General features: G+C 26.3%; 1 protein-coding gene across 1 annotated transcript in view; it reads left to right on the forward strand.

The window, feature by feature from the left end:
* LOC103568160 (neuroligin-4, Y-linked) overlaps positions 1-10,790 on the forward strand; it is a 114,256-nt gene extending 103,466 nt beyond the window's left edge. Inside the window, exons 5-11 of the mRNA XM_014440885.2 lie at positions 690-922; positions 3,286-3,498; positions 4,418-4,556; positions 7,467-7,618; positions 8,808-8,926; positions 9,033-9,163; positions 9,804-10,790. Coding sequence (XP_014296371.1) covers positions 690-922; positions 3,286-3,498; positions 4,418-4,556; positions 7,467-7,618; positions 8,808-8,926; positions 9,033-9,163; positions 9,804-10,376 — 1,560 coding nt within the window. The 3' untranslated portion in view covers positions 10,377-10,790. The remainder of the gene's footprint in view (positions 1-689; positions 923-3,285; positions 3,499-4,417; positions 4,557-7,466; positions 7,619-8,807; positions 8,927-9,032; positions 9,164-9,803) is intronic.
* Positions 10,791-15,495: the final 4,705 nt, after the last annotated feature.

Raw genomic sequence — 15,495 nt, forward strand, 5'->3', positions numbered from 1 at the left:
TAAATATACAAATTATGAGTTTTTATAAATAAAAAAAATGTAATATTTATGCGGATAAATTATTGTCTAACTTTAAATCTCGATTTGTTTGTTATTAGAGTAATATAAACCCAAACATTGTCATGTGTTTTCATTATATCGAATAACAAAATTTAATTAGGACTAATGAAAATAATGAAATACAATTGGCTTTTCGGGGTATTGACTTAAAAGTATTTTTAAAATTAGTATCCATTAAAATGGTATATAAATTATGACCGTACAGTACAAACTAATTGTGAATAAATTTATCATCACGATTATTTAACAGCAAACATTTCTGCACGTTGTATGTCATCACACACAAAATGAACTAAATGGAAAACAGATACAATAATTAACGTCGCGTCAACTCTATTTCATAGTGACCTTGTTAAACTCACTAGAATATCACTTTGATTGGATTTTTAGTGTTCATAAAATAGACATAAAAAAAAAAAAAAAAAAAAAAAAAAAAACAGACACATACATTCATATATGCTCGAAAATTTTTATTTGATAACTGTAGTTATAAAATACGTTTTAAACGCGCGCGTAATAAAAAAATAAAATACCCACATTATATCAAAGATAAAAAAAATGATGAAAATAAAATCAGAGCATAAGTTTTATTTACAGATAAAAGTAATTCATTTCAATTGATTTGACAGGTGAGCCATGATCCCCAGTTGTTGCTCCGATGTCTGAGAGCCGTCCCACTGGAAAATCTCTTGTCCGTCCCTGTCGAGGGACTGGCTTTTGCCCCGGCCTTTGGACCTAGTATTGACGGCGTTGTCATTGATCCCGGAGATCCTGAGGATTTAGACTACACGCTCCAAGTTGACACTATCAATACACTCAATAATATTCTACTCCGGAAGGATGTTGTTGCTAAACTCAGCAGGTACTTTTTTTTTACTCTTAATAATTATTTATTTATATACAGATTATTTTTTTTACCACTGTAAAAAATTAGGAGTGAATTCGGATTTTATTTAAATCTGAATTCAGTTCGGAGTTACGGAGTTTAAAAAAAATCAATCTGCATACGGAGTAAATAGGGAATTTGTTTTTCGGCAGAGTGATCTGAATTTTATTTAAATCCGCATTTATTCCGATTCGGATTTTAAATTTAAAATTAAAATCCCTTTTAAAGTAAATTTCACTCCAAGAGGATTAAATAAATAGACAGTCACCCGGTCTGCATTCACTCCGCTAATTTTTTACACTTTATTATATGAATTTTTTTTGTTACTTTATTCATTAAAAAAAAATTTAAATTACTACTGAGTTGGACTTTTACAAATGTAACTTTCAATATTGAGGGAAGTAATAAAAAATTTAATAGCATAAAAATATCTTGTATAGGTGTATATAAAGTGAGAAAATAGAGTAAGGGAAATAGTATAAATAAAAAGTAGTGGTTTAATGCCGGAATAGCAGGAGCCAGCCTGGCACAAGTAGTATTCAGAAGTGGTTAGAGAGCTATCGTAAAAGTTAATAAGCTCTATTACACGAAGAAAATGTCTCCGGGTAGTGAGTAAACGAAACAGAAATTAGCCACGAGCTTTTACAAAAACTGAATATCCCATAGAGAGTCAGCTAGAGACGACTGAATGCTTAACTGCAGCTATTCACCCGGGAAAACCAAACCTGGACAATGGAATACATTTATTTTATTATTTGTTGCTCCTGCTGCTCCCGAGTTATTATACTTATGCTATTTGTAAGCTGCTGAATTAATGCATGCTCTTTTTAATAAACAATCGGTGATCTCAGCTCAAGCTTTACAGGTTTATTTAATATTAAACCGCTGGAGATATTTAATCTTTGATCGAAAGCACCGGCAAAGGCTACGAAAATTTAAATAAATAAAATCAAAATTTTTAAAGCCACTTTTTATTTGAGCGTTAAAAATTTTTTTGCTTACACGGGAAAAATAAATATTATCTTAAAGCCAGAAGATATGGATTATGTATATATAATATTTAGAAAAGTAAACAGGGCAGACTAACTAGCAGTTTTAAAGCCGAGGGCCCAAAGGCTAAAAAAATCTCAAAATAAAATTTAAAAAAATATATTTTTTTTTCAAACACTAAAGGAATGCTCAAAGTATGAAAGAGTAAAGGATGAAAAGTACTTTTAGCTGACGTGTGTATATAGTATTTCATGAATACGCTTATAAAAATAAAAAAGTTTTATAAAAAAAATCTTTTTTTTTTTAATTATGCAAATTTTTTTATTTACATTAAAAAAAAAACTAGATTATCAAAGGCGTTCTTTATTTTAGTAGAAATTTTGTTTGCTGAATAAAAATGTAAAATGATAAATATAATTTTGAAATGTTAGTTAATAAATGTAATGAATTTAATTTTATCACAAATACTTGACAGTTAAATATTTGAAATTATATAACTCGTATACATACACTTGTATATTTACATGTAGAATGTAAATGATTGTAGTAAAGTATCTCGTGAGTTTAAAATGTATACAGAATTCACGAGTACGCCTTTATGAGTAATTTTCCATAAGTTTCATGACGCACACCCCGAATTAATTTAAGCATCGCGAGTTTTGTCGTTAATGTATAATTAGAGGAGTACTATCTGTAAATTATATTTTAGTTTAATGATGGGCTTTGTCATACACTCATTATCACATTTCAATAATTAAACATTAATGCATGGTAATTAATTATTCATGTACTAAACGCATAATTCAAAGTGTATGTAATCGTCCAGCTAATTATGAAATTAAAAATTTTCTTATTCGAAAAAATAATTTTCAATAAATTTTATTTTTAATTAACCATCAATTACTTAATTTAATAAATAAGAAATTATGTCATGACTTTATAGTAAATTACAAAAAAAAAAGATTTTTTTTTCGTTAATTTTTTTAGCATTTTTCTTTGTGATGGTGTGCGTTTTTTTTTTTTTTTTGGTAGCCGGAAAATAGTGTTGGTTTATTTTAAAAGGGATATGAGAAGCGCTCGCGCAAATAACAAATACTGTATCAAAGGATATATAAAACAGAAAACTCATTACTACGGTTTATGTGTCCGCGTATAAAAAAAGAAAAAATCTTTCGAACATTTGAAAAAAATAAAAGTATAAAATTAATCAAGTGAACGTTTACAAATCTATGTCAAACTAAATAGGTTGATGTTTTTTTTTTGCTTTTATTTCAAATAGAAATTTATTAATTTGTAACTTTAGTTTCAGTATTTAGATACGGAATAAAATAATTATTTTTATAATTTAGATATGATCTAATGGTCGGGGTAGTACGGACGGAGTCATATTTTTCACTGACATCCGACGATTCTCAGTACGGATTAGAAGCAGATCGTCGGACAAAAATATTACGTGAGTTTGTAAGAAATACTTACACGTATCATCAGCCAGAAATACTGGCAACTATTATTAATGAATACACTGATTGGGAGAGACCTATACAACATCCAGCAAGTATAAGGTAAATTCATTATTATTTTTATTACTACAATTAAAATTTTTTCAGAATATTTCAGTCAATTCTTGAAGTTTCTGAAATTCTTAAAATTTTTCTAAAAGATTTAACTAAATTCCAGAACTTCCTAAAATGTTCTTGCAATTTTAAAATTTTCAAAAATATTTACAAAATTTCAAAACCTGAAATATTTTATGTTATTCAAATATTCTAGATTATTTCAAATAGTTTAAAAAACTTGTAGAATTTTAAATTTCCCACTACACTCTTCGAATGGTCTGTAGTAAAATAATAATTATTTTTTTTAATAATATTTCCTATCTGATCAGTAATTTATAAGTGTTTATAATTTTATAGCAAAAAATTTAATGAATATTATGTATATATATATATATATATATATATATATATATATATATATACTGTGTTCCATATTATTTCCGGTCTTTGAAAGCTGGTATTTGAAAATTATTTCGACTAACTAATATAATCAATTTTCTAACAAACTATAATTATTATTGTTTTTAATTATAATTAAATTTTTTTTTTTAAATAATCAACTGCAAGAGTTCGAATTTTAATTACCGGCAAACGAACTTTTGTACTGTACCAGTTAACTCCTCTCGCGATTCATTTCAAAGTGCCGCTCTTATTCACTCTTCAACTCTCCGTGCTGAGCGTCAATTAAATTGAAAAACTTTTTCATCCGGCATCACCGTGACTTTATAGTTTTTTATTATTATTTTTATACTATTATTATTATTATTTTATTATTTACTTAATTTTATCTTTTTACTGTCACCGTAATTTGAAAGCGATTATTTGAATGAATTAACAATAATGAATCTTTTGTTAATTAATAACTATACAACACTATTAATAATTATAAATTAATATATTAAAATTTAAATTCATTTATTTTCAGAGATGAAACCCTCGAAGCGTTGGGTGACGCCAATACTGTGGCGCCGGCAACCAAAACCGTCGACCTCCACAGCCAATCTCATAGAAATTCTTATTTGTATGTTTTTGATTACCAAACTAAATTTGGAGATTATCCTCAGGTACATACTGTCATACTAATTTTAATTAATATTTATAAGACTTTAATTGAATTTTACTAAAATAATTTATAACGATAATTTAAATTGAATTTTTATTACTCTTGTCAAATTAAACTTCATTAATTTTTTTTATAAAAAAACTCATTTAATTTATCATTATAATTTACATTTAATAATAAAATATAAAATATACGTTAATTAAAAATATATATAAAGTTTACTCCATCATAAATTAACATCAACATTTCAATAAATATCGCAAATTTATTTTAATTAATTAATACAAGTCGAAAAACGTAAAACAATATACTATTGATTAAATTCAAACTGACCAATTAATTAATGACGTTCCAAATATTTAAAAAATTGATACATAAATTTAAAATATTTCACCATGCAATCAAGCTTTTATTTAGACTGTGAATTCTCATAAATTATATGAAAAAAAAAAAAAAACACTAATATAACCGCCTGAAAAAACGATTATTTTTGGGAATTTTTTTTAAAGAAAACTACTGCATGGAATGTTTTACTTTTAAGGATATATTTGTAGATATATAATGAATACAAGATAAATTTTTTGGACCAGAAATTCAAAATTCAGTAAATTATTTACAATCTCCCGCTAAAAAAAAAGTCCCCTCACTGCTGCAGTGATAGCAACCTTCACAGTGCATGAAATCAAAAAAGCCAAAAAATCTATCAAACTAGAAGGTATTTCCCGTACCATGACCCTCAGGCTAAGAAAAAAATTTTAATTTAACCATATGGTGGAGTTTAAAAAAAAAATCAAATTTCGCGCTAAAATTTGGTGATTTTTGGCCTGCCAAAATTACATTTTTGATTTGATCGAAAAATTGGAGGTTTATGGTACGTAGAAACATGTATAAAAGAAACTGCAATTCAAATCAAATCGATCGGACTGTAACTCAAAAAAACTATTCAAGATATGCACTAGGAGTAGTATGTTATTTTTGAAGGCATAGACTATCGAAATATGCCAAAAACAAACATTGATTTTTCAAAATTTCACCCTATTCCCCCTTAATATTTATAGTACAAATATTTGTCCATTGCTAAGTATTGAATTAATCAGTAGTATCTGCTTAATCAATTGCGATATCTACAAAATCAATTAATAGCTTGCAGTCCATGGCCAGCTGAAGCCGTGCGCAGAAAGTCTAGCGTTCACCTCCAGGTCTCGGCGCAAAACTAAAACAGATACAAAATATGCGATAACGTAAAATGAAATTAAATCCATACTTGTCAGGAACAATATAATAATACAGCACCCACTAAATTAATAAATATCTCTAAGATCAACAATAAATAAGAGCGAGTAATTACCAAAAAAAAATAAAAAAAAAAAAAAAAAGGATAATTAATATGAATACTTGGGTGTAATAACTTAATATAATTTCAATTCTTCAGAGAATAGATTCTTCAGTGACTCATAGCATCCTACTAATTTCCCGGCTAATTTCCTAGTTTCCTACGATATGCCGGAAGGTTGAAGATCGCAATACGTTGGGCGCCAATCCCAACCTTTGCGACACTGGGATAACGTAGACCCGTAATTCATATTGCTATCTGATCACCAAAGTTTCTAGAATAGTACGACAAGAAAGAGCAAGAGGGAACATTTCTGCTATATACGTACTCACACACCAGCATATATATGTAGTACATAGTCGAATGGTGAGGTCAATCCAAGTATCGACCTCTGTCAAAATTAATTAACTAAGACTATAAACTCAAACAAGTACAAGTCACGATTACGATACAATACCGAAACCAAGAAACATAAATATATATTTCATTACCATTTAACTTATGTATTTAATTTAATCTACATCGTATTTGTTCTTATATATGTATATGTATATGTAATGCAGTAAACCGCACTAAAACCAACAACCTCCGGGATTCACGAAACATCTAAAACTCTCTCTTTACTAGTATTATCTCTTTCTTATTCTCCGAGTATTAGAAATATTTACCTGTTCCCTACGGACTAACTTCGTACTGAATCCGGCGTTCAAGAAATTTAATTCTTAACCAACATCGTATCCTTGCCACTGAGTTTTTAAATTAATTCATTCTACTCGCTACCAGATTTAGCAACTCATTGTTTATTCCCATGTTATGCTTATTCGTTTTTTACTGCAGTTTTTTTTTTACTCCGCTATTTACTTTATTTTACATTTTTTTATTAATACTCTTCTCCATTTTTATTTTTATATTTCAAGTAATAAGACGTTCGGCTGCAGTAGAACTGGAGCGCCTGCAAACCTTCTTTAGTTACAACTTGAAGTCAAAGAGGATAAGATTTTATCCTCTTTATCTGAAGTTGAATATACGATGAAACATTAAAGGCTGGATTTTCCATGATAAATCTTTATATATTTACATGTTCTTTTATTTTTTACAACAATTTAATTATTTGTTGCAAGGACTAGAATTTTAAATTTTCTATTGAAGAGAAAAATTTTTAAATTTATTGTTCGTTGAAACAAATTTGTAAAATTTTAAAAAATTCCTCGAAATTACTTTAATAATTAAATAAAAAATATTTTTCTTTTTTTGCGAGTCCATGTAAAAATTTTAATTCAAATTATATTTACAACTCAAATTTATAATTAATACAATTATCAATTACATAAAATACTATTGTTCTAAAGCAATTATTGTGTTACAGTAAAATAAATGGTGACACAAAATTAACTAAAGTCTATAATTCCGAAAGTTTACCAAACTCGAAACAAAGACAGAACAACTTTTTAAAAAACAAAGTTTACTTTATTTCAGAAAGACCCCGACTCAAGTGATCTTGTATTCAATGCCCATGATTTATAATATCCTGTACTATTTAAGTTATTTATGTATTTATTTAAATTTTTTTGTTTACAGAGACTAGGATGTATTCACGGCGAAGAACTTCCATACTTCTTTGGAGCGCCATTAGTGGGTGGTTTAGCTCACTGGCCAAAGAATTATACAAGGGCTGAGATAACGTTGTCTGAAAGTGTTATATTATATCTTACAAACTTTGCTCGTACTGGGTAAGTACCTAAAGTACAAAGTATACCTTGTTTAAATGTTCTTCATCTCATCTGCTTGCTCGGTACTACTAAAATATAAATATTTATCCACTTTCATGTTATTTTAGCATTGTTTTAATTAAATAAATTATTTGAATAATAATACCTCATTATTGTTATTAATATTATTTTGTATTATGTTCTGGGTTTTGCATAACTTCCTAATTACATCCATTTTAATATCAAGCTTTTCAAATCGTTTAGAATACTTTTTTTTTAGAAACTTGACATTAAAATGCATATAACTAGGAGGCTATGCGAAATTTTAAAAAACTTTATCAGAGATAATTTGTAGAGGATAAAATTGTCTACAAAAAAGATCTTATGACATTTTGTGATAAGTTTGATAGTTTTGCCGGAAAAGTAAAAAGATTTTTTAGTAGTGCGTTTAATTCTCTATAAAACTATAACCTGATCTTATCTGTACGATGAGGAAGAAAATTTTAAACTTAAATTTTTTTATTTTTTTTGTTATTTAAATAGGAGATAGAAAATCGCGATGAGACACCTGTTAATATTAATATTAAGGGCTCTAATTTTAACGTCATCTTATTTTACTTTCCTGCAAGTATAGAAGCTGTTAGTGCATTGAAAAAAAAAAATTGCCCTAGTATAAATATTAGGGTGGTCGTTAAAAATTAAATTTTCTCAGACGCCTCATAAAAAGTTTCTTTTTAGTGGAAAAATACGTGGAGAATTTGGTTTTTTCTATTTAAGTAAAAAGAACACGTGCCTCAGGACGATCAAAGTTTATTTTTCGATACAATCGCGTTTTTTTTTAAATATCTCATGAAATATGCAGATTAAAGGAAAAAATCAGAAGTACAATTTTGTAGGAAATAAAATTCTTTATAAAAAAGGTAATTTTAATTTTTTTGATAAAATGTGTATTTACGATGATATTTCAAAAAAACTTTTTTAGATCTTATTAATTGAGCATCTAAAGGATTACATGTTCTCTTTACTTAAAAAGAAAAAACCAAATTCCCCACGTATTATTCCACTCAAAAAGCTTTTTATGAGGCGTCTGAGAAAATTTAATTTTTAACGACCACCTTATTATGTATTCATAAGACAGTTTAATAATAAATATATTAATTTTTGTGATTATTATTATTTTTATAACTAAAAAATATTAAATTTACTGTAGAAATCCAAATGAAGGAACTCCGGATACTGGACCAGGAGGTAGTCGACCTGAGCGAACGAAATTAAAAAATATACTCTGGACGGCTTATGAAGCCGTACATAAAAACTATCTCAATCTAGGTAATTATTTTACCCTGTACGCTTTTTCCATCAACTTTGAATTTAAAATAAATTTACTCAGGTTGATAAGCTTGTACTTAAAATTTATATTTATTATTTTTTGCAGACACTAAATCAAAGTTAAAAAATCATTACCGGGCACATAGATTATCCTTTTGGTTGAATTTAGTCCCGGATCTTCATAAACCTGGTGGCGATGACGTGCCACGTTCTCACCATTTATTAGACGCTGAACAGGTAAAAGTAAATGCTGTAGTTTATAAATATATTATACCAAAAATATTTTTATAATAAAATATTCATGTACTTCTGTAAGTATAGACGTTTAAATATTTTAAGAGACCGCATTAAAATTAATCGAGTACTTAAAAGCTATTTCAGTTAACAGATCTCATTAATTTATAATTTTTTTCACATTTCAATAGGATTCTTTTTAAACTTAAAATAAAATTACAAAGATCCTGTCTCAATTTTATTTAATTTTTTATTCGACTCATTTTGATCTTAGAATTTTTTTTTAACTTAAATTTTAAATTCTTAAAAAATTACTAATTACGTAATGGAAAACTTATTAACTTCCTCAGACGCCTCTCATTACAATAACACTTTAATATTTATTAAAATAAATTTCTAATTAACGTGAAATTTATCATTAAAATAAAATAAATTTTTTTTTTTCAAATTCCGATCCCGATTAAAAAAAAAACTTTTTGTCAACTCACTCCAAGTACATTTTTTTTTTTTTGCTTAAAAAAAAATTTTAATTGTTTGAAAAAAAAAAATAATAATAATAATAATTAAGAGTTTTAATAAGAAAGTATTTAAACAATTAATTAAAATAATAAACAAAATAAAATTGTTTGAACTTTTTGTTCAGGTACCACCGCGTTTTATACAAAGGATACCGACGACAACAAAATTAACTACCATTGAAATAACAACCGAACGTATACCGAACACGACAACGACACCATCGAGTGAATTAACGCTCGAAGAAACAACACCGCAGCCTGAGGACGGTTTCGCGGCGTACTCGACCGCCCTCAGTGTGACAATAGCCATCGGTTGCAGTTTATTAATACTAAATGTCCTGATATTCGCGGGTGTTTACTATCAGCGTGACAAAAACCAGCACCATTGTCCTAAAAAACGTCAAGAGAACGGACAAATGCCGAACAATATTTGCGGGGAATTAGAAACAAAGACATCAGACCGTCATCACATCCAGCATATGCCGCCCCCGGACTTTGCGGACTTGCAAAATAATTCATGTCTCGTGCCCATGCCGCCCCCGCCTCCAAAAAACACAAAACCCTCGAAGCCACAAGCGGGACAGAATTTAATAATGAGTCCAAATCAACTTCAACAGGAGAACATGCCCATGTCTGCTGTGGGAACTCTGAAAAAAGGCCAAAATCACCAGCAGATTATGGAGGAACTGAGAGTCTGACTTTAGGACAACAGCTCATCGAGCTGTTCTCGGATTATTTCAACTTCATCCTTCTACGGATAACAAATAAATAAATAAATAACGAAAAAAAGTATGAGGATAAATCTTAATACTGCCAGAGGTAATTTTAAAAATAAATAGCCTTTAATCCCATTGTATGGATCCACAATAATCTTTTATTCGTACATTGACATTACGAATAATTCATGAAATTTTTTTTTATCCAGCCACGTTATTTGTGGACACATACATGGAACGTATAAATATATAAATATAAATGCATATGTAGATTCGTGGGTGGTTACAATAAAAATTAATAATATTTTGTAACCCAGAGCGATAACTTTGTACAGTTATTTACGATAAATGTAAACATTTGTTAGCAATTGAAGGAATAAATAATAATTTTTTCGACATCAGTCCACATTGTATATTATAATAATAATAATAATAATAATAATAATAATAATAATAATAATAATAATAATAATAATAATAATAATATTAATGAGTAATGAGTGAGTAAAATATAAATTAATTTTAAAATGAATGACTGGATAATAAATAAAATATCAGTGAGCAAGTGCACAAGTGAATTTAGATAAATAATTTTTTAATAAATATGATATTGTAATTAGTTGGAGTAATGAATTCTGACACTGAGTTGCTAATGAATTTTTTAATTGTCATATTACAGTATATATTTAAATATATGAAGAGTATGTTGTTGATATTTAATTATTATTATTATAATTATATAAATTAATTAAATTAAAATAAATTACCGAGGGAAATTGTTAATGAATTTAAAATTTAACGAGTTAAATCTGGTTTAAAATAAATTAATATATTACTGTAATAATTATATATAAATTATTATTGTTATAATTATTATTATTGAAAGTATTTATATTTTTAATTTAAAAGCACTGGATGTGCCAATGCTCAAAATTAATGAGACATTCATCCATAAAATACAGATACTGCCAGATAAAATTATTATGGAGAATAATAATAATAATTATAATAATAATAATAATATATAATAATAAGGAAAGATGAAAAAATATGTAAATTAATAATGTACAGGCAAGTAACGTGCAATAATTGACTAATTAAAATAATGATTATTTAAAAAAAAATTTTAATAGTTTTTAGCGGGAAAAAAAAATTTTAAAATAAAAATGGCAAAATTAATAATGATCTCAGTTGGGTTAAATAAATAAAATATGAGGAACGAGAGGCACATTCATATTAAATAAAGGACTGTGTTTATTATTCTGTACGATCTGACGGTAATTTAAATAGTTAATTATGAACCATAGATAATTATTGTAAATAACAAAGAAAGAATAAAGACTAAGTGAATAATAATAATTCACGGTGAATGTATGGTATAAAAGATAATTAGATGATACTCTGTAATATATATTATATATGTGAGGAACGAAAATATTAAGTAATGTAATTTAATAATAATAATTAGTGGTGAGTGAGCGAGAATGAAGGATTGAATTTAAAACGAATAAGAGAAAATTAAATTAAAATTTTAAATTTGTATATAATTGGTAATATAATAAAGTATGTAAACCTATCAAATTGTATTGTTTCAGCATTTATGATTAATTATTTTTTTTTTTTTTTTAATCAATAAATTGTAAATCTTTGAAAATGAAAAATCACTTGTTTTATTTTATTTATTTATTTTAAGTAATTTGTGAATAATAAAATTAGAGAATCAATGAAATTGGGTCTGAAATTTTTTTTCTTGGATTTTATTTTGGATTTGAATGGATAAAGAAAATGAGAGTTTATACATTGACATTTTACTGATAATAAAAAAGTAGCGGAATTTTAATCAAATTTTTTTCAGACTGCAAAATAAAATAAAAAATAAGATCTAATTAATGAAAACTTTATTTATAAATATCCTAGTATTTTATATATAGCTAATATATATCAGGATGACATTTATTGCCCTCATTTTTAAATTTATTAATTTCATAGCTTCTGAAGTTATATAAATTTTGTCATAACCCAGAAATAAATCATTTTTCATATATACCAAAAGAATTTCAGCAATCTCTCTAAAATAAAATATTTTTAACCTCCAAATTATTTAGAGCTAACTCTCGATCCCCTTTCAACTGTCATCGTATTTGAATTTTGTCAATTGATTAAAACAAAATTAAAAAAAGGACAACGTAGGAGTAATTTCCCCAAGATATAGATTTAAAAAAAAATTACTGACAGTTGAGGTCAATTAGGAGCTAAACGAAATTTGGAAAATAAATTTTAGTAAAATCGTCATGTCAATTTTACAATTCGAATTTTTAAATTAAATTTCGCTTAACTCCCAATTGATATCAACTGTAAGTAATTTTTTAAAAAATCTATATCTTTGCAAAATTATCTTTTTTTTCAAATAATGCTTCAACTTTTTTTATAATTAATTGATAAAATTTTGATACGCTTATGATAATTGGTCATTGAAAATTTTTGAAAAGTGGGGGCACTGTGTGAGAATGGCCTTAAAAGAAAATTTAACAGGTAAGACAAGAAAAAAAAAATTTATAATCATCAATATCTATTTTTTATTGCACCCAAATACATTTACTTTAAAACTCAAGTCATTGCATTTAGTGTCACAATCGTGGCTGTGTTTATTCAAGTACACAAGTACATAAATTTATATAAGTTTAATTAATAAAAGTTAATATAAGCAATAGAAAAAGGCATAGAGCCCGTGAACACAAAACAGTAGTCCTCGTGTTTGAAATTTTATTTTTTTAAAGCTCGCTATTTAGTCGCCAATAATCAGATACATTGTTGTAAAAGCCAATGAACGCGACTGCGACAAATAATTGTTATGAATATCGTGTTTAATAGCTTACAACATTATGCTAATTTATTCCATCAAATTAATATCATTTTCGCTTTATAAATGAATTTTCATTTTTTAAATTAAATTACATTTATTCCACCAATTACTTCAATAATTAATAATAATTACCAATAATATATCACTAAATTTATAAGCTAAACAATTTAAAGAAAAATAATATTTTAATTAGTTCCTTCATCACTGAAATAAAAAAAACTCGATCGTTAAATAATTTAAAACCTCATACAATTTTAATATAATTTTATAATTAATTATTAACTTAACATAAATTATTGTTATTTATTTATAATAATAATTGTCATTGATCTACTGTCATTTAAATTCTACCATAATGGTTTTTTCCTTTTATACGGTCGGTTATTAATAATAATAATATAAATAATTATACACTGTAAAAATTGCAGAGTTAACGCAGAGGAGATGACTTTTTATTTATTCACCCCCATTCGGAATGAAATTCACTCCGAATGGAAGTTATCCTGGAGTGGATGATTTTTTATTTATTTAATTCTCTCGGAGTTAATTTCACTCCGAAGAAAAGTTTCGGAAAATATTAATTATAAAAAAAATTACTAATACATAGTGAGCTTAGGTCTTTGATATTTTGACATTTATATTGAGTACGGAAATAATTACGAGCTCCCTTTCCATATATTCGCGCGAGATGATTTTTAAAAATTATAAGCAGCTGATAATAAAACTTTCACTGAGTCACAAACTGTCATGTGACTTACATCAACCAAACCACGAGATAACATTTCATATTGTACCGAAGTATAAAATATTCCCATAAAAACTATGTCACTATAGCTATTCAATAATTTGATATTTTCACTATGAATCATATATATTAAATTTTAATTTAGTGAGTTACTAAAACACTTTTTAAATTAAAAACATAATATTTTAAGTTTAATTATTAATATCTCAATGAATTATTTAATTAAATAATAAACTTATTTAAGTGTTGAAACTCCGGACCGGAGTGAACTCCCAGAAAAAAATCCATATTCACTCCATATTCGTGATTTTTTAAAACTCCAGATCTCCGATTGACGGAGTGAATTCGGATTGAAATAAAATCCATATTCATTCCGGATTCACTCCCAATTTTTTACAGTGTAATAATAATAATAATAATAATAATAATAATAATATAATTTAGTATTTAAAATATGCATGCGGAATAATTATTAACAATTCCATTGTTTTATTGATACGTGTATTTTATTATTTATTATTATTATTATTACAAATTATAATCAAATTATTCCGCACAATTAAAAATGCATAGGCAGATTTTATTCGCAAGAAATTCGCGGCATTTTTAAATATTATAGCGTAGAATCACCATCGGTAATACACATTATATTATTATAATTTTACCTTTCATATTTATTTATTATTTTAATTCGTTTTATTAAAGTTGATAAAAAATTAGCCAACTATTCAAATGGCTTTCTACATTTAAATATTGATACATCAAACTTATGATATTTGTATTAGTTTTATATTATTATTATTTTCTTATTCTTTTTTTTTAAATTATGCCCGTGTTGTTCAATAGCTCAAAGTCTATACTTCTAGATCTAATTATTATATTTTCATTACAGGTGTGCGACTAATTAGCACTAATTATTCATATCGAGTCAAATAGTTTTCAAAATTCCATTAATTCTCGTTTTTAATTTATTCGTCTGTTTGCAAATTTCATTAAAAATTTCCTAATTACTCCTTAATTTTTTAGTTATTATAAAAATTTTTTCCAATTTATCATTCAAATAAAGAAATTCCATATTCATACTTGACTCCAAATTAAAGTCTAATAATTTTCAAGTTTCCGAATTAAAAAATCATCAGAAAATTTTGAGTATTCAATTATAATTTATAATTAATCAGTAAAATTACATTCGATTAAATTAATCAACTATTCGCAAAACTCTAATTATTATTTAAAGTAATCGCGTGATGAAGGTACGAAAAAACATTCAGTCTCTTATATTAAACGTAACAATTGTTGTCATTTTGTTGTAATTGATGTTTTAATTTCTGCCAGTGATAAAGATCTAAAGCGTTCATTTTATTATAATATTTTATTTATATATATATTTATAATTACTTATGCTTTTCCACAGCATATATTTTATAATTATTTTAAGTTTTAATTTGCGTGCCATCGAATTCACATGAATAAATTTTTATAAAATAGTTGTT

This window comes from Microplitis demolitor, chromosome 4 (assembly GCF_026212275.2).
Source record: "Microplitis demolitor isolate Queensland-Clemson2020A chromosome 4, iyMicDemo2.1a, whole genome shotgun sequence".
Classification (NCBI taxonomy): domain Eukaryota; kingdom Metazoa; phylum Arthropoda; class Insecta; order Hymenoptera; family Braconidae; genus Microplitis; species Microplitis demolitor.